The sequence below is a fragment of the Bidens hawaiensis genome, unplaced genomic scaffold (genome assembly GCF_021521415.1).
Source record: "Bidens hawaiensis isolate Kalapana, Puna unplaced genomic scaffold, B.hawaiensis_p1.1 tig00000416_1, whole genome shotgun sequence".
In the NCBI taxonomy this organism is placed as follows: Eukaryota; Viridiplantae; Streptophyta; class Magnoliopsida; order Asterales; family Asteraceae; genus Bidens; species Bidens hawaiensis.
This window is the reverse complement of record NW_027491029.1, coordinates 5,136,342-5,156,426: the sequence shown is the minus strand read 5'-3', so window position 1 is coordinate 5,156,426 and position 20,085 is coordinate 5,136,342. Positions and strand designations below refer to the sequence as shown.

The 20,085-nt window shown below is 35.7% G+C and overlaps 1 protein-coding gene across 1 annotated transcript; it reads right to left on the bottom strand.

Annotated features, from left to right (window-relative positions):
* Positions 1 to 5,117: 5,117 nt before the first annotated feature.
* Positions 5,118 to 6,194, bottom strand: LOC143624641 (putative mitochondrial protein AtMg00860). The gene is made up of 2 exons (XM_077095223.1): positions 6,099 to 6,194; positions 5,118 to 5,576 (listed from the first exon to the last, which is right to left on the bottom strand). Exons 1-2 carry the CDS (start codon positions 6,192 to 6,194, stop codon positions 5,118 to 5,120), a joined length of 555 nt encoding a protein of 184 aa, XP_076951338.1.
* Positions 6,195 to 20,085: the final 13,891 nt, after the last annotated feature.

The window sequence follows — 20,085 nt, the reverse complement described above, 5'->3', positions numbered from 1 at the left end:
TATCGAAAAAAGGTTTAATAATAAGTTATGTATGTTGTCTCTTCATTTCAAGTTTTAGTAAATTATGATCACATCTAGTTCATAATTTACTATAAAGTTAAATTATATCAATGAACTTAATCTTTCTTTTTTTTAAGTTACAATAAAATATGAAATTTAGTTAAATTTTCTAATAGTTATATAATCAATATTTTAGGTTTGTATTCTTTAATTTAAAAAGGTTTTTTTCTCAGAAAAGGGTATATACGTGTATAATTTATTTAAATTAAATGTCAAACAAAGTACATATAAATATTATAAAAATCTTTACCTACGTGCTTTTATGCAAATCTCATGTTTACTATATAACTATTTATTAATACATTTATTACATGGGAGCACATAGAAAATATAGATTACTTTTAGTCTATCAAAGTTAAGAATTTAGGGTCAAGAAAACACCACTTTTCTCCATGCCTAAATATCGATAGCATAACGAACTCATTAGATGTGTTATGAAACATGAAGCACGAGCTCGCATAACGGGAAGTAGCAACTGTAATAGATGGTACCCTTCAGGTCTCCATGTACATTATCTTCTTCCCCATCTCAATCTACCTATTTTTTTCCAAAACCGCATTTTCATGGGTTTCTCGATCTGTTCAAGCCACCTTGGTTTTTTCCGGTCAAAGACCGAAACCGATAACTGGATGAGCCAGGAACCGAACCCTGGCTGGTATACATAGATTCGGGTCGGTTAAGGTCTTCTAGGGTCAGGTTTCGGGTATTTTCGGTGCGACCCGAAATGTGCTCACCCATAAAGCCCATCACTATTAAAGCCTACCATCCTTTATATTATTTTATTATTTATTTTATGACGATTAAAATAAACGTAAATAAATAACAATAGTCTTTATTTATTATTTTTAGAAACGTCGGATGTTACAACTCTACCCTCCTTAAAAGAGGTTTCGTCAATAAAACCTAACTATTACTTAAACAAATCTGGGTAAAACTTGCGCATCTCCTCATCAACTTCCCAAGTAGCATCCGATCCCTTACGATGCTTCCATATCACTTTCCCCAAGGGGATAAATTTACGACTAAGTTTTTTTTTCTTGCGATCGACTATCTCTACGGGTTGTTCAATGTAGTTCAACTGTTCATCAACATCGATGTCCAGTATTGGAACATGAGATGTGTCGTTAGCAAGACATTTTCTCAAGTGAGAAACATGAGAGGTAGAGTGAATTATGTAACATCCCAATTTTCTGTTCGGTTGATAATAATAATAAAATATGATGGGCTAAGTAGGCTTTTAGATGGAGTTAATTATGGACCAAAAGGGAAAGATAGGCCTTAGGTCCATGGGCTTAAGGGAGTATAAATACCCCTTAAACCCTAATCCTTTCCATTTTTACCTCTACACCATAGCCTACACCTTGATAAACACACACAAACTCTATCCTAAAACCCGAACCAAGATCCAAAGGCGAAAACCGGAGCTTGTTGGTGCTAGAACGTAGTAACGGACCAAACCTACCTCAAAGACCAGCTCGTGTTCGTATTTCGACTCGTTCAAGGTACGTTTATATCTAGAACTTGTTTCTTGGGTTCAGATTCGTTTAAGTAAATCCTAGATCTATACGAATATGATAAAAACGAATTTAACGAAGCAAACCTCACTGAAATTCATCAACATTTGATAGGTTAATCGAGGGTAAATAGGCCGTAGGTATATATGCTTAAATCGGACCATTAATAACATAATATTTGAAAGGTTTGGTGGTTGGGGTTTGTTGGCGTTGGAATTCCGAGTTCATTGATACCTAAAACGCGATGTTTCGTTAAGATTTGAGGGTTTAATTGCAGATCTGGCATAGGTTGACTGTGATTGTTCTTGGCGATTTTGACTTTGACCCTGAGTCAAAGTCTGGATAAGAATTATGCAATTCGTTATGGTTAGATAACAAATTAGTTCGCCATTCTTTAAGTTCAGATAACGAATCAAATGATTCGTTATTTACCTCCTTCGCTATGTTCAAATAAACGAACTAGGTTATGCTAAGATAACGAATTAAGTGGTTCGTTACCCGCCAGTTCGCTATGGAAGGATAACGAATTAAGTGATTCGTTATGTACCCAATTCGTTATGATAAGGTAACGAATCAGAAGGCGAATCAGGTGATGAAAAGATGACGAATCAGGATAAGAAGATAACGAATTAGCTAAATTTTTTCCAAGCTGACCTGATAGCTTAACCCCAGCCAGGGGCTCTGCCCCTTGGACCCCGCTAGGGGCTGCCTCCCCTAGAACCCCGCTGCCAGGGGCACTGCCCCTGGACCCCCGTTCTTGAAGAGTAATAATTAGACTAAAAGTACGACTTGGAAAATGATAGTTGATTGATACGTGTAATCGTTATATAGTTAGCCGTGCTAGCTAAAGAAAGGATTAACTACTAAAGGTGAACGTAACAGAATTCAGGTGAGTTTCTATCCCCATTCCTTGTTATGTTTTCGGGGCTGTGTGCATAATTGTGATAGTTAATACACTTACTTTAAGTGGTAAGTGTATGCCTTGTATGATTCATGTATGATGAACGCTTAACGGTGCGTGAACGATCTTCGGATATTGCATGTACCGCCAGGTGGTAATTTAAAGATACATTGCTATATATGATGTACGAATGCTGTGTGTATGTTATATAGATAGTACGTGAACGATCTTCGGATATTGCACGTACTGCCAGGTTATAAATAAAAATTTGAATATATTTGTTATGTAAGGATGATTGCTTGTCGATACGTGAACGATCTTCGGATATTGCATGTATTGCCAAGAATAGTGATTGTCTCCTTATATGGATATTAAATAATAAATTATGTATAGATTTCCCTCTACGGATAATATATAGAGTGTTCCTTTAACGAAAAGCATATTGTTCCTTTGATGGAAAGTACAGATTTCCTTTAATGGAAAGCATAGTGTTCCTTTAATGGAAAACATAGTGTTTCTTGTATGGAAATATATAGGATGTTCCTTCTATGGAAATATATAGGATGTTCCATCTATGGAATTATATAGAATGTTTCTTCTATGGAAGTTTATACAGAGTGTCCTTATATGGAAGTATATAGGATGTTCCTTCTATGGAATTATATAGGATGTTCCTTCTATGGAAGTTTATACAGAGTGTCCTTCAATGGAAAATATATAGCATGGGCATTAGCCATGATTCTTTTAATAGATATTATGTGACGTTCCTCTTATGGATATTTATACAAGGTTAAGATATGCATGTATGTATGTATGTATGTATGATATGTGTATGTATTGGATGTCACCTGATTAACGAGAACTCACTCAGCGTAGCTGACTTTTAGTATGCACGCAGGTAAATAGGTTTAACAAGCTAGAATGAGGATGGCACATGGCATGGCTTGAACGACTGGCATCTAAAGTTGGGAGAAATGATGTTTTAATATGACGATTTATGTTACGGTTTTAAATAAAAGATTAAATGTTTTGTAACGAATGATTGAAGTTAACGTTTCCGCGAAAGTTTTAATTAACTATGATTTGTAGAACTGTGTTTATGAGTAAATCCAACGTCCAAAGTAGGGCTACCGGGAACGGGGCCTTACAAATTACTTCTAGCTCCTCGGGTAAATCTAGCTTGTAAGCCATTTCACCCACACGATCTACGATCTTAAACGGCTCAATGTACCTTGGACTCAATTTTCCTCTCTTCCTAAAACGAATAATTCCTTTCCAAGGTGAGATCTTGAGCATCACACTATCACCGACGTTAAATTCAATCGGCCGTCGCCGCTTATCGGCATATGACTTCTGTCGGTCTTGAGCAGCTTTCATTCTTGCCTTGATCTGATTAAACCTCGAAAATGTTTATTGCACAACTTCTAAACTTCAAATCTCCTTCTGAGCAATCTCTCCCCAACCGTACAACAACTCAAATGAAATTATACCCATACTCGAGTGGTAGCTGTTGTTATAAGAGAATTATGCTAGAAGCATATGATCATCCCAACTTCCTCAAAAGTCTAAAACACAAGCACACAACATATCCTCAACGGTTTGGACAGTCCTTTCAGATTGCCCATCTGTTTGAGGATGATACGCATACTGATGTTTAATCTTGTTCCCATTGCTTCATGGAACCTTTTCAAGAATCTGTAAGTAAAGAGAGTATCTTTATCAGACACAATCGACAACGACACTCCATGCTTAGGCACAACCTCTTTTATGAACACATTTGCTAACGTTTCTGATGAGATGGCCTCTCGTATAGGCAAAAAGTGAGCACTTTTCATTAAACAGTTCACTATCAACCAAATGGTATCATGATGTTTAGCTGTACGCGGTAGCTTAGTTATGAAATCCATGGTGATGTGTTCCCATTATCATTCTGGTATCTCTAAAGGCTACACCTTCCCATATGGTTTCTGGTGCTCTGCTTTGACTTGCAAGAAAGTTAAGCACTTAGTAACATAATATTCTACATCATTCTTCATACTCGGCCACCAGTAGTCTCTCTTCAGATGCTGATTCATCTTGGTGGATCCCGGATGAATCGAGTATCTCGACTTGTGAGCTTCATCTAAGATTCGACCTCTAAGATCTCCATGGCGTGGAGTCCACATAAGGTTAAACCTAGTCTTCACACCATGAGTGTTATTCATCAGCTCGTCTTGCTGTCCGAAAATTCTATCCTTTTTCATTAAGCCTTCATTTATAAGCACCTTAGACTGCACCTTGATGATTTCTCCTAAGAATTTTGAGTTAATGATCAACTTATATGACTTAACTGTTGCAATGACTTTTTCATTCTTACGGATTAGCGCGTCGGCGACCACATTAGCCTTACCAGGATAGTATTTGATATCACAATCATAGTCCTTTATCAACTCTAACCATCTTCTCAGTCTTATATTCAGCTCTTTCAGCTCAAAGAAATACTTCAAACTCTTATGATCGGTGTAGATAGTACACTTAGTACCATACAAGTAGTGTCTCCAAATCTTGAGAGCATGCACTACTACTGCTAGCACTAAGTCATGCGTCGGGTAGGTACTCTCATGAAATTTCAGCTGTCTAGACGCATAAGCTATCACCTTTCCTCATTGCATTAACACGCAACCTAACACACGATGCAAAGCATCAGTACAAACAACCAAATCCTTGTTACCATCGGGTAGGGCAAGGTTTGGAGCTTGTGTGAGTCTTTTCTTCCATTCCTTTAAAGCTTCCTCCTGGTACTTACCCCAATTGAATACTACAGACTTTCGGGTCATATCGGGTAATAGTGCGGCTACCTTGGAGAGGCCTTCAATGAATTTTCTATAATAGCCAACCAACCCTAAGAAGCTGCGTACATCAGTCAGGCTTTGCGGAGTCTTCCAATTCATTATCCCCTCAATCTTAGATGGGTCCACAGTAATCCCTTTAGGATTGATTACGTGACCTATAAATTGTACCTCACGCAACCAAAATGCACACTTTGAAAACCTAACATACAGTTTCTCTTCCTTTAAAATCTCCAATACTTCTTTTAGATGCTCAACATGGTCAGACTCGTTCTTCGAATAAATCAATATATCATCAATGAAAACGATAACTAACCTGTCCAACATTGGCCGGCAAACCCTATTCATCATGTCTATAAATGCAATTGCAGCATTTGTCAGACCAAATGACATCACGAGGAACTCGTAGTGCCCGTACCATGTCCGAAACGCTGTCTTAGGAATGTCCGCCTCCTTCACCTTCAGCTGATGATATCCTAATCTAAGGTCTATTCACGAGAACCAACTCGCACCTTGTAGTTAATCAAACAAACCATCAATCCACGGCAACGGATATATGTTCTTCACTATAAGCTTATTCAACTCACGATAGTCTATACACATTCTTATATTTCCATCCTTCTTCTTACCAAACAATACCGGTGCACCCCACGGGGAAAAACTTGGCCTTATAAAACCTTTTTCGAGAATTTCTTGCAGTTGGGACATCAATTCCTTCATCTCGGACGGCGCTAGGTGGTAAGGTACTTTCGCAACGGGCTGCGCTCATGATATTAAGTCTATATGAAATTCTACCTCACGCTCCGGTAGCAACCCTGGAAGGTCCTTAGGGAACACTTCTGGGTAGTCTTGCACAACCGGAACATCTTTCACTTCATTCGTCTCAGCCATAGCTTTGACAATATACGCCAGGTAGGTGCCACACCCTCGCCTTAACAATCCTTTGACTTTTATCATCGAAATGACATTAAGCCCTGAAGTTTCTTTATCACCATAAACCGTAACCGTACCACCATCCAAAGACTTTAACCATATCAAACTACTCTTACACACTATCTGAGCCTCAAACTCAGATAGCCAGTCTATTCCCAAAACCACATCGAATCCTCCTAAGGTCATAATATACAGGGTAATAGAGAACTCACGTCCCTCTAACTCTATCTTACAATCCTTAACCATTCTTATTATCCTAATCGAGGTTACACTAGCGGTTTCTACTATAAAAGTTTTAGGCACACGACAACATTTCATTTATGCTAATTTACTAAATGTCGTAGCTACAAAACTTCTATTTGTACCAAAATTAAACAATACAAAAGCAAAAATACCATTTACTAGAAACATACATGTGACAACATCTGGGATCTGCTTGGCTTGCTCCTGTCTCAACATGTAAGCTCTGGTCCTTCGCCTAGTCTGGTCAGCACCTTCTTTCCACTTCCTCCAGCTTCACCATTAGTGCACTCCCTTGCCATATGGCCTGTCTTACCACATTTGTAACACGCGGGATTTGCATTACACTCATTGGCATAATGCCCTGCCTTTCCACACTTATAACACACGTTAGACCCAAGTCTGCATTATCCACCATGAGCTTTCCCACATTTGTGACAAACAACCGAACTCCTACCCTACTTGCACTCCCTACCATGCATTTTACCACAAATCTTGCACGACTTCTTTTCCCACACATTCTGTCTCTTATCCGTAGAGTTCCACAACTGAGTACTGGGTCGTTTAGCATGATTGACTCATTTCTTATCTTTCTTCTCTTCCACCACCATATCGTTCACAGCCAGGTCGTCATAAACCATATCTGCGAGTCCAACAGCAGAGTCGAAAGTAGCAGGTTTACTAGCCTTGACTAAAGTGCGGTAATTATGTGGAAGACCTATGATGTAGCAATTGATCCTTTTCGCTTCAGTGTTCACCATATCAGGAACCAACCTAGACATGCGGTTGAATTCAGTAGTGTACTCGCGGTGTGTCATTTTACCCGCCCTCAGATTCAGAAACTTCATTTCAGCCCTCTCAACCTCAGCATCAGCATAAAAGCGCTTCATAACCAATTCCTTCGGATCATCCCATGTCATTGCCTTAATCTCTTCTCAGGTCTTTCTCTTTTCCACTGTCTCCCACTAGAACATGGCCTCATCACCAAACTATTGGGTAGCATAACTCACTGCTTGATCAGGACGGCACTCGCTAATTCAGTTAACCTTGTCCATTGCGGTTATCCACTGAAGAGTAGCGGTTGCATCCCTTAAACCAGTCAGCTTTGGAGGGTCACAACCCTTGAATGACTTGTAGTTGCACCCACCCTGGCCCCTCTTCCATTCACCAACTTTCACAGATCGAACTTCACTCAAGTCACCTTTCTCATTCTCATCATCCTTCTTACCACTCTTACCTATTTTCTTAGCAGTCCTTGAATGGCTTTCGGCAGACCCACTAGGATGCAGATTCTTCACTGTAATAGCTACAGCTTGAACAATGGCAGCTTGTACAGCGGGATCAAGTTGATAGCCTTCATTGTTACTCTGATCTCGCTAAATTTCACCTCCTTCTTCTCTTTTGTTGGTAAATGGTTCTCCAAAAGGTTCCCGGGCAATACGCTGCCTACCATGTCATCTCGTACGACCTCCTATGCCCACGACATCTTTTGCTCCTGCCATTCATATTTTATAGGGAAAACACAAATGCTATCACTCAAGGAACTATTTATTACAAGGATTGTATGTCTAACACATAATAACAATGGCCAGTTGTGATTAGCTGATCACGTTACTTTCTGTGTCCTACTCACTTCCCTTTGTGAGTCCACTTGTGTTAGTTCTACTTTTAAACAATTAGACAATCAAACAGTTCATGTAATCATATACTCTTATCTCTAGCAATTAAGCTAACTTCCTTACATATTCTTACATTACACATGAAATTAATCATATACTTTACCTTTACTTAGCTTGCTTGAGTGACACATAGCTTTCTTGAACTGGCATCTACTTCCTTTTCTTACTTAAGTCCCATTCTCTGTTCGAGTCTAAGCGTATATGATGCTTATTTCTCTCGAACTCATGCTATGATACCAACTTGTAAGAACCCTGTCCCGGTGCCTTACTTTAGCGTTGAATTTACTTATAAACACTGTTCTAAATATCAGAGTGAATTAAAACTTTTCGCGGACTATATAAATGACAACCATTCGTTACGTAAGTCTTAAAATTTGAACAATATAAAATGTGTCTTTAAGTTTAGAACATCATAAATTAAGTCTTCAGATGCCAGCTTCTTTATTCTTCTGTCGTGTGCCCCTCTTCAAGCCAACGGTCTCATCCTACTCACCTAGGTGCATACTAAAAGTCAGATACGCTGAGTGAGTTCTAGTTGATCAGGTAACTTGCAAGGCGTTCACATACTTATATACATACCCGAAGATATGTATATCTTACATACTTAAGCTGTTCACATTACTTTTATGCATACATTCATACATTCGTTCCTTCATACTTTCTTTAACTTAATTGATACATGCATAACTATCGCTATATTTTAAAGAGCTTTCCGCCGTATAACCTCACAAATATTGTAAGGGTCTGGTCCCTAACATCACAGATATTATGAGGTTCTGGTCCCGAACATCATAGATATTATAAGGGTCTGTTCCCGAACATCACAGATATAAGGGTATGATCCCAAACATCACAAATATTATGAGGGTCTGGTCCCTTCATTCCATATGGCCATACAATCATACTTTCAAACATAACTTTCTTCATGTCGTCTTTAATATTGCATACACTTACCATTTAAGATAAATGTATTAACTATTACATAGAGTATGCACACAACCCCGAAAACATAACAAAAAAATGAGGCAAGAAACTCACCTGGATCCGATTATGTTCGGAGCTAACAATAATCCCTTTCCTTAGTTGTGCACGGCTAACTGTTAATCATATATATATATATATGTGTGTGTGTGTGTGTGTTTTAATTAATCGTGTAACTAATTAAGTTGGTATTTTTGTTAACTAACATACTTGTTAAGCTAGTCTTGCTTTGTCACACCCAACCTAAGGCTGAAATGCCGGTGCGCGAGCTGATAGCTCACATCTCTAATAGTACTATCATACAATATTAAAATGATAATATCTATTATTTTAATTCAAATAATCCAACAATTTAAAATAATCAAAGTACATAAATTCATAATTAAACAATCAATCAAATCATCATGCCCAGTAAAATCCCACCGACAACAAAGCTATAATTAAACAAGTGAAACAAAAATCCAAAATTTAATTCTTGTATCCTTCTTTTCTAACATGCACCCTAGGTTTCTTTAAACAAATCTTAATAATCATATCACACGGTAACCTACATATGAGTCAAAAATACAATAATTTTGTCAACACTAGGTGAGTGAGTAAAACACCAGATTTCGTGAATATATAATAATAAGTAAAAGTGCCAACTGTTTCAAGTGAGATAAGCAATTTAACCACTGAGCAAGTAATTAAGTTGTCGATAAGCGTGATGCTAGATGAACTGGGCGACGACTATTACGACGATATAACCAAATAAGTAAATAAATAAATTGTCGATGAGCATGATGCGAGATGAACTGGGCGATGACTATTACAACCGTATAACAAAATAAGCAAGTAATAAGTTGTCGATGAGCGCGATGCCTGGGCGAAAGCTATTACGACGGTCTAACCAACTAAGCAAATAAGCATATAACATGTTAGGCATAAATTGGTATACAGACATGATTAAGAGTTGCATTTGAGTATTAAATAATAATAAAATAATTAGAACGCATATGTCCCCAAAACAGTAAAAGTGAGTTAAAGGGGGGGGGGGGGTTGATACTCACCTGACTAGATAAATGAAATACAAATGAAGATGATGTGAGAAATATAAATCCTTCGGGATATACTGTCAAAGATTCCTAGTTAAATAATAGTAACATGAATTAATTATAAAAGATACAACACGATTTAAAGAATTAAGATTTCAATGTGATTCGAGTTATGTTGTGATTAGAATGAATATTGATCAGTTGATTGAGCTCAATGGTTATTGTTATTTTGAAATTATTATTATTAGTTTAAATAAATAAATAGAAGTTGAATAATTATATATTTATTTAAATAATATGTAATTAAAGATAATGCAATTATAATTGTGTACATATATAAATATAAATTGTAATAATTTAATACAAATTTTATTATATATATTTATAATACAATATATATCCTGAAATACTTAACGAAAATCTAATTTTATAAATATAATTAATACGTTTAAAATACGATTGTTACAATTTTTTTTAAAGAATGATACATATATATAATATATATTTTATATATAGAATTAAAACAAGCAAATTTATATATAATGCAATTATAAATGTGTACATATATAGATATAAATTGTAATAATTTAATACAAACGTTTTAATATATATTTATCATACAATATATATCTTAAAATACTTACCAAAAATCTAATTTTATAAATATAGTTAATATGTTTAAAATAAGATTGATATAATTTTTGTTTAAAGAATTACACACACACACACACATATATATAATATATTTTTATATATAGAACTAATGCAAGCAAATTAATAAAGACGGTCAACGACTAGAAATCACCGATAATGGTGTCGGGTTTTTAATAAAATAACGATGATTTATTATTATTAAAATATACTTATACATACATACATACATATACATACATACACACATACAAATACATACATACATAAATTTGTATATATATACGTAAACAAAAGCTTTTAACGAGATTTGACAACAAACATACACTCCAAGATGTCATTTTTGAATAAAATAATATTTATTTAATAATTAATATGATTTTATAACCTTAAACAAGTTACAACCATTAAAAAGAAATAAAAATAAAAATAAAACCAAAACTGGCATGTCCAGGACTCGAACTCGCGCCAATGGCCGGCTGAGGAGAACACGCACACCAGCAGACCAACTGGTCTAGGATAATAATTCGGTTAAGGGCTAGAATAAATATTTATAAATAGAACATCCCTGAACCCCTAATATCCTAGGAACCCGAGAAATCAAATTGATTAAACCGTTAAGAATTTGATTAATTAGTGTTAGTGTTATTGAAGAGGAGATCAAAGCGAGTCTAACCATATAAACAATTACCTCAAATGGCGAGGGAACGATGGTCAATTGGTAAGTTAAACGGCCAGCTAAACATCTATCACGGACGAGTACAAACAGGTGATGGTTAGAGGATGTTGCAGACACTAACAATTGCATTAAAATGGCTGCTAAAGTCTATATTCGAATTAGGTCTATTACGGTTCACAATATAATTAATTCGTATCAACAAGATACTAATTTCCTAATTCACATAGTCGGTGGAGCTCAAGGCAAAGATAATCAAACACATGATTCAATTTCTATGTTTATTACGAGAATTGACGTCCAAGTAATCTATACGGGTCGGGTTTGGATTCATAATGGGTCTAGAGTTAATATCAGGGTTTAAATGTATAAAATAATATTATAATATTTATAAGATTACAATTTGGTCCTAGTAGTTTAAGTTTGGATACTTATCGGGTTAAACATTCAAGCACGAGGGTACGGTTTGATATATTAACAAGTTAAAATATTAATAAAATACAGAAAAAGAAACTAAAATCAAATTAAATAATATAATATAAACTTTATATTGATTAATTTTCCCAAAATGGAAACGGTTCAGGTGAATATATAAACGAAAATTTCGAGTTTATTACAGTATCCCTTACTTTTGGGAATTTCGTTCTGAAATTAGAGAACACCAAAATGATTTTGACTAATAATTAAACTGTTCAATGAAGAAAGAAAAACATTAAAATCTAAAATTTATCATAACACGGAACTTTATGTAGTAGAAACAATGATACAAACGACAATCCGATAAGGACACTTGTATACAGGATGTACTGTAACGTCCTGATCCCGATACCCTAATGGATGTTGGATTTACTCATAAACACAGTTCTAATTATCAGAGTTAATTGAAACTTTTCGTAAAATAGATAAATGTTAACCATTCAATACATGAGTCTTAAATTAAAACAATATAAAACATGTCTTTTAGTTCAAACATTATTAATTAAGTCTTTAGATTGTACAAACATTATTTATTAAGTCTTTAGATTGTAACATCCTACTTTTGATTATAATAAATAAATGAAATTTTGTTTATTCGATAAAGTGTCGTGTGTCGGTTTAAATAAATAAACTAATAGAAGGTGGGCTTGGACTTTAGAAGATGAAATAAGAAAATGGAATGAGCCTTAGGTCCATGGGCTTAAGGGAGTATAAGTACCCCTTAAACCCTAAACCTTTCCATTTTCTCTATCTCTACACCATAGCCTACACCATCAAAAACACAAACAAACACCATCCTACAACCCGAGCCAAGATTCGAAGGTGGAAACCCGAACCCGTTGGTGCTAGATCGTCGTGAAGAACTAAAACAACATTAAGGCTTAACCGTGTTCGTAGTTCGACTCGTTTAATGTATGTATACAATTAGGAATCGTTCATTTAGGTCCGGATTTATTTAGATAAAAATGAACCAAACTTGATGATTCTTGCTGAAAATCATTAACGATTGATAGGTTAATTACTAACCTAAAGAACCCGTATATATATGCCTAAATCGCACCCCATAAACACGAATGTTTGGATGAATGAAGGGTTAGGGTTTGTTGGCGCTAGGATTTCGAATCCAACGGTACCTAAATCGTGTTATTGAAGATCTAATACCTCTTGACTAATCTGTGTTCTTGATGACTTTAACCTTGACCCATGAGTCAAAGTCTGGATAAGACCGAGCCAATTCGTTAAAGCTAAAGTAACGAATCAGGTGAATCTTCACGCACCAATTCGCTATGTGCATCTAACGAATTAGAATAGCCAATTCAGTATATTTAGATAATGAACCAGTTATTTCATTACTCGCCATTCGCTATGTTACGATGACAAACCAGAATAATGGACCAACTAACGAATCAGAATAACGAATCACGTGATGTTTAGATAACGAATTAAGATGAAAAATCAGATGCTGATCAGATGATGAATCAATTAACGAACCATATCACAAAAGATAACGAATTGGTTAACAAATTAGGCTTAATTCATTTTAAGGAACGAGTTAGCGAATTAGAAAAGAATAATTTAATTACAAAATATCCATTGGACTTTATTAATTTATAGAAGATACCTTAAAGGATTGAGAGGTTAGCAATAAAATATTATCATAAAATCCTAATGGAAAATGTGCTAAGACAGTTAATGAAAATTTTTTTTTCCAAGCTGACCAGGCAGCTTAACCCCAGCTAGGGGCTTTGCCCCTTGGACCCCACTAGGGGCTGCCGCCCCTAGAACCCCGCTGCCAGGGGTGCTGCCCCCGGACCCCCGTTCGTTGTGGGTTATAATTAAGCTAGATATACGATATGAGTGGTAACAGGTAATTGATACGTGTAATTGTTATACAGTTAGTCGTGCACAACTAAGGAAAGGGATTACAATTAAAGGTGAACGTAATTGCATTCAGGTGAGCTTCTAGCGCCATTTTCTTGTTATGTTTTCGGGGCTGTGTGCATACTCGATGTGATAGTTAATACACTCACCTTAGATGGTAAGTGTATTCCATTTATGATTTATGTGATAGATATTATGTTATGTATGTGAATGAAAGCTTGTCGGTACGTGAACGATCTTCGGATATTGCACGTATTGACAAGGGAGGTATGTATATGAAATATGATTGTGTATGATATATATATGTACAACATATGAATACGTATGAATGATTAAAGAAAGTATATGTATGTTGCGGGTATGTAAAGACAGTATGTACGAAGATGAACAAGTAAGGGATCAGACCCTAATAATATCTGAGATAGAGAAGAAAGGGATCAGACCTTACTAATATCTGAGATAGAGAAGAAAAGAGGGATCAAACCCTAATAATATCTGAGATAGAGAAGAAAAGAGGGATCAGACCCTAATAATATCTGAGATAGACAAGAAAGGGATCAGACCCTAATAATATCTGAGATAGACAAGGACCGAGGGATCAAACCCTAATAATATCTAAGATAGAATGGACAATAATTATATAGTATGAGAATATGTATGAAATTATGTAATGAAGGTAAATTAGTAAAGAAATTAGTATGTATCTCTGGATGTATAATGGAAGGTAAGTATATGTTTCGTATGATGTATGATTAACTAGAACTCACTCAGCGTAGCTGACTCGCAGGTGAGTAGAATGAGACAGCTGGCTTAAGCGGGGACACATGACAGAAGAATAAGAGTCTGACATCTGAAGACCTGTTATGTTTTATAAGTTATGTTTTGATTTTGAAAGACAAGATGAATGTTTTAAGACATGTTATAAATTATCATGTAATGTTTATGAAAGTTTTATATTCCGCGTAAAGTTTTAATTAAATCTGATTAGTAGAACTGTGTTTATGAGAAAATCCAACGTCAAAAGTGAGGCACCGGTAACGGGGCCTTACATAGATGCCAGTTTAGTTATTCATCTGCCATGTGTCCCCCTTCAAGCCAGCTGTCTCATCCTACTCACCTGCGTGCATTCTAAAATTCATCTACGATAAGTGAGTTCTAGTTGATCAGGCAACATACATTCATACACTTACTTCCATATACACATCCAAAAATATATATCATATACTTTACCTGTTACCTTTCTTTCGTACATTTATACATTCATACATACATTCTTTCATACCATCACACTTTCATACTACATACATAACTATCTTTACCATCCCATATATTAGCAAGGTCTGGTCCCTTTCTTTTCTATCTTAGATATTATTAGGATCTGATCCCTCCTGTCTCAGAAATTATTAGGGTCTGGTCCCTTCTATCACAGATATTATTAGGGTCTGGTCCCTTCTTTCCATACAACCATACATACGTTTCTTTGCATACACATTTTATTATATACTTTAGTGCATACTCTTAACCTCTTACATATGTCGTTTATACATATTCACATATCATACACCTTCACATATCATACATTTACCACTTAAGGTAAGTGTATTAACTATTCACATTGAGTATGCACACAACCTCGAAAACATAACAAGGAAATGGGGCTAGAAACTCACCTGAACTCGGTTTCTCTTAGAGTTAATGGTAACTCCTTTCTTTAACTGGACATGGCTAACTGTATAACAATTACACGTATCAATTAACTATCACCACCCATATCGAATTTCAAGATTAATATAACCTTCAACTAACAGGGGTACGGGGGCAGCGCCCCTGGCAGTGGGGTCTAAGGGTGGTAGCCCCTAGCAGGGTCCAAGGGGCAGAGCCCCTGGCTGGGGTCGAGCCGCCAGGTCAGCTTGGAAAATTTTTAATTTCATTAACAGTCCTTAACACAAATTTCCTTAGAATTCTTAAATGATTATTTTATTCGCTAACTCATTTGTTGTGACGAATGGCTTCATTCGTTATAACGAATGGTCTGATTCGTCAAGAAATCTTCATTCTGAGTATGTATCATTCGTTACACCAATCCCTATGACGAATGGTCCCATTCATTGTGACGAATGGCTTGGTCTGTGTCTTGATGAGTGTATGGCGAATGACTAAGGCCATTCGTGCTTTCATTGAGACGAATGAAGGGCTCATTCATCACAGGAGCACGTGAAGGTATTAATAACGAATGGATCCATTCTTTGTCTCCTCATGGTGAGTGAATGGATAACGAATGAATAAGGTCATCCGTGACTCCTATAGGACGAATGAGGGCTCATTCGTTACGCATGCATCCTCATTCGTTATGATTGCTTAACAAATGACCATCGATTCATTCAATCATGATAATGAGCATCGGCCTTATCCAGATATTTGACTCGGGGGTCAAAGTCAATATCGATAAGAACAGAAACAGTCGAAATTCATCAGATCTGCGATTATCCCTCACTTCACGACGAAACGACACCAAAATGGTGTCATTAGGCTTGTAATTGCAGCCACTACGTGAAAATTGACCTTTGGTCACACAAAAAAAGTGTGGCCGTAGGCCTTTAGCCACACACATTTGGTTCAGGTCATATGTGGCCAAAGGTCGCGACACCGTGGGTATGATATGGCCACACACAGTTTTTAGTGGCCTTATGTTGTAATAAGTGTGGCTAAAGGGTACATGCATTAGTTGCTGGCCATCAAGAAGCCTCTTCAATAAGTGTGGCTAAACGGTAGAAAATGGTCACATGAATATTTACTATGAGTGACTATTGCACGTATAGAGCCACATGAATTAATGTTTCAGCCACATGAATTTTATAATGATGTGGCCAATAGGGTCGTGTTAAGCGTACATTGTGACCTATACTGTGTGGATATAGCAAAGCAATGGCCACTTAAATTTAATAATAGCGTGGCTAATTATATTATATAGACACTGGATATTACATTAAAAGTGGCTAAAAATGTTTAATGCCACTCAAACACTCCTTTGTAGATTATAGTGTAGCTATTGTCTTACCGTTTGTCACACATAATGCTTTTCGTAATTTAAAGTGTTGCTATTTTCAAACTTTTCGTCACACATAGTGAGGTATTGTGTGGCTAATCATATCATATAGACACGGGAGGTTATTGTCAATGTGACTAAAAATGTGAACTTGCCAGTCAAACACTCTTTTGTAGTTTGTGGTGTGGCCTTGTCTTACCGTTTGTCACACATAATGCTTTTGTAATACAAAGTGTGGCTATTATCATACTTTTGGTCACACATAGATAAATGTGGCTATTTCATAAGTTTAACAAACACAATAACATAAATTCAAAACAAGTTTACATTAACAAACCTTCACTAATAAGTTATGAATTCAAAATATTTGAAACTACTACTAATTACTACCGACCTCAAACTTTCACATAAACTCATCAAATTGTTTTTGCCTCCTTTCTTCATTTTCCTTAAGTTCTTTTTCCATTTATTCCATTCGTTGCACTCATTCTTCCGACTCGTTTCTTGACTTCCTTTCATCATTTTTCATTTCGGCTCTAACTTTTTGAACATAAAATTGTTAAAATATTAGCATCATAACTAGTAAAGGGTTAATGTGAGGCGAAACCTCAAAGCACGACGACTATCACGCACAATCATATTAGACATAATGTATACACAAACAAAAAGTTGAATCGACGACTCGTTGGTGATAATAATCAATGTCAACTGTACTAAAAAGTCCTAACATGTATTTACACATCATATCATGGCAAATAAACCAAACAGCCATCATACAACTGAACTTATGATCATTTAGTTCACGAGACAGATTATAGCATGTACAAACTGATTTTATTCACTAAGAAAAGATTAAGTATAAATTCTACAAAATTTACCACAGTAGAATATATGAATTAGGTTTCTCAAAAAAAATTTATTATATTTTTCTCATACATACAAAACTCACAATAATTCAACCATTACAGATATGTACCAACAGTTTAGAAGATTGCACAAAAACACTTGTTTAATGGTTCTATCAACCCATTAATCTAAATTGTGCAAGACCAATTAGGTTGTCTTCAAAACTCATTATAATAACATTCAGAACTGAAAACAAACCGTTTGGTTTTGTCATTAGGGAGTTATGGTGTCGGAAAGATAGGCCAAAATATAACTCCCCGAACTAGCTTTGACCGGTGTTTTTGTAAAATCATAAAAACTATTCAAAACGTGTCCAAAAATTACAAACTTTACCTTTCTGGAAACTAGACTCATAGTTCTATATCCTAGAATCAAAAATCGTTCAGTAATCATCGTTTAACATCAAGTTACATACCAATAAAAAAACAAAAACGAATCTGTCAGCAAACTGTTGTCATCAAACAAGTGAAATACATACCTTTTTAGCGATGAAAGAAGATGTACTAAGCTTCAATTACAAGAAATATCACTTAAAATTGAAAATCCCCAAACTTGATTCTTAGGGTTCTTCACACTCAACACGATTCCGGCAAAAATCGAGACAGAATTGATGGAAACCGACACCACACGTGAATTCCTCTAGCAAAATTAATTAGATTAGAGCCCAGAATCAAAGGATTTGGTTAAGAATTGAGTGAGTTAGAGAATTAATGATTGAGGATTATGGTGGGTGTAAAGAGATGAAGAAGAAGAATAATAAGAAGGAACGAAGAGAAAGAAAAAAAGGTAGGTTAAATATGTGGTTAAATTAAATTTAAGAATGGGAGGGTAATTCAAAATTTTTTGAAGAAAAGAGGGGGGTGAATTTAATTTGAAGTTTTGAGGGAAGTGAAATTAATATGAACTAAATTTGAATTTAATTTATTTTTAATAATTAAAATAAAGAGTTGAATGTATATATATATATATAACAACTAATTAAATCTTAAATAATATAAAAAATTGTATTTTAAATATAAAAACATATAAAATATATACAATTGATATTTATAGTTGCTCTAAAAGAGTTGTATAAGAGTGTAGTAATCAGTGTTAACGCCCAATAAACCATACTTTCATTAGTGGGTCATACTAGTTCTTGATCGGTGTTAGTGTCCTATTATAGCACTATCATGTCACGGTTACTCTAAAAGAGTTGTATAGGAGGGTCATTAGTCATGGTTAGGTGTTAACGCCTGAAACACAACATACTTTCGTCAATAGGCCTTATTTGGCCTTGATTTGTGTCAATGGCCCAACATGTTATAAACTCATCAATGGGCCTTGATTGGTATTAGTGGTCATTATAGCATCTATCATGTCCCCGTTGCTACAAGAGGGTTGTATATGAGTGTAGTGAGCCATATGCATGTGTCAACGCCCGAAAACATGTCATACTTTTATTAATGGGCCATATTGGGCCTTAATTGTTGTTAATGGCCAATATCGTATCTATCATGTCATAGTTACGTGAACAGGTTCTATAGGAGTGTAGTGAGTCATAGTTGGTCGTCATACTTTGCATTAATGGGCCGTCTTAGGCCTTGATTGTTGTTAGTGACCCATTGTAGTCTCTATCATATCATAGTTGCTCTAAAAGGGTTGAATCTGAGTTTAGTGAGTCATAGTTTGGTTACGCCCAATAATATGTCATACTTTCATCAATGGGCCTTATTGGACCTTGATTGTTGTTAATGGCCAGTATGGTCTCTATCATGTCATAGTTACGTTAACAGGTTGTGTAGGAGTGTAGTGAGTCATAGTTGGTCTCATCAAATGGCGTTGATTGGTATTAGTGGCTCATTATATCACCTATCATGTCATAGTTGCTACAAGGAGGTTGTATATGAGTGTAGTGAGCCATAGTCATGTGTCAACGCCCGTTAACATGTTATACTTATATTAATGGAACATATTGGGCCTTGATTGTTGTTAATGGCCCAATATATTTATATCATGTCATAGTTAATTTAACAGGTTCTATAGGAGTGTAGTGACTCATAGTTGGTGTTAACGCCCAGTAGCATGTCATACTTTGCATTAATGGGCCGTATTGGGCCTTGATTGTTGTTAGTGATCCATTTTAGTCTCTATCATATCATAGTTGCTCTAAAAGGATTGAATATGAGTTTAGTGAGTCATAGTTTGGTTAACGCCCAATAATATGTCATACTTTCTTCAATGGACCTTATTGGACCTTAATTAGTGTTTGTGGCCCATTATAGCCTTTATCATATCA

Coding starts and splice junctions, on each gene's coding strand:
- LOC143624641 (XM_077095223.1), bottom strand. CDS start 6,194: ATGGCTGAGACGAATGAAGTGAAAGATGTTCCGGTTGTGCAAGACTAC. Junction 5,577..6,098: donor GGTTGCTACCGGAGCGTGAG/GTAGAATTTCAT, acceptor ATTTATTCGAAG/AACGAGTCTGACCATGTTGA.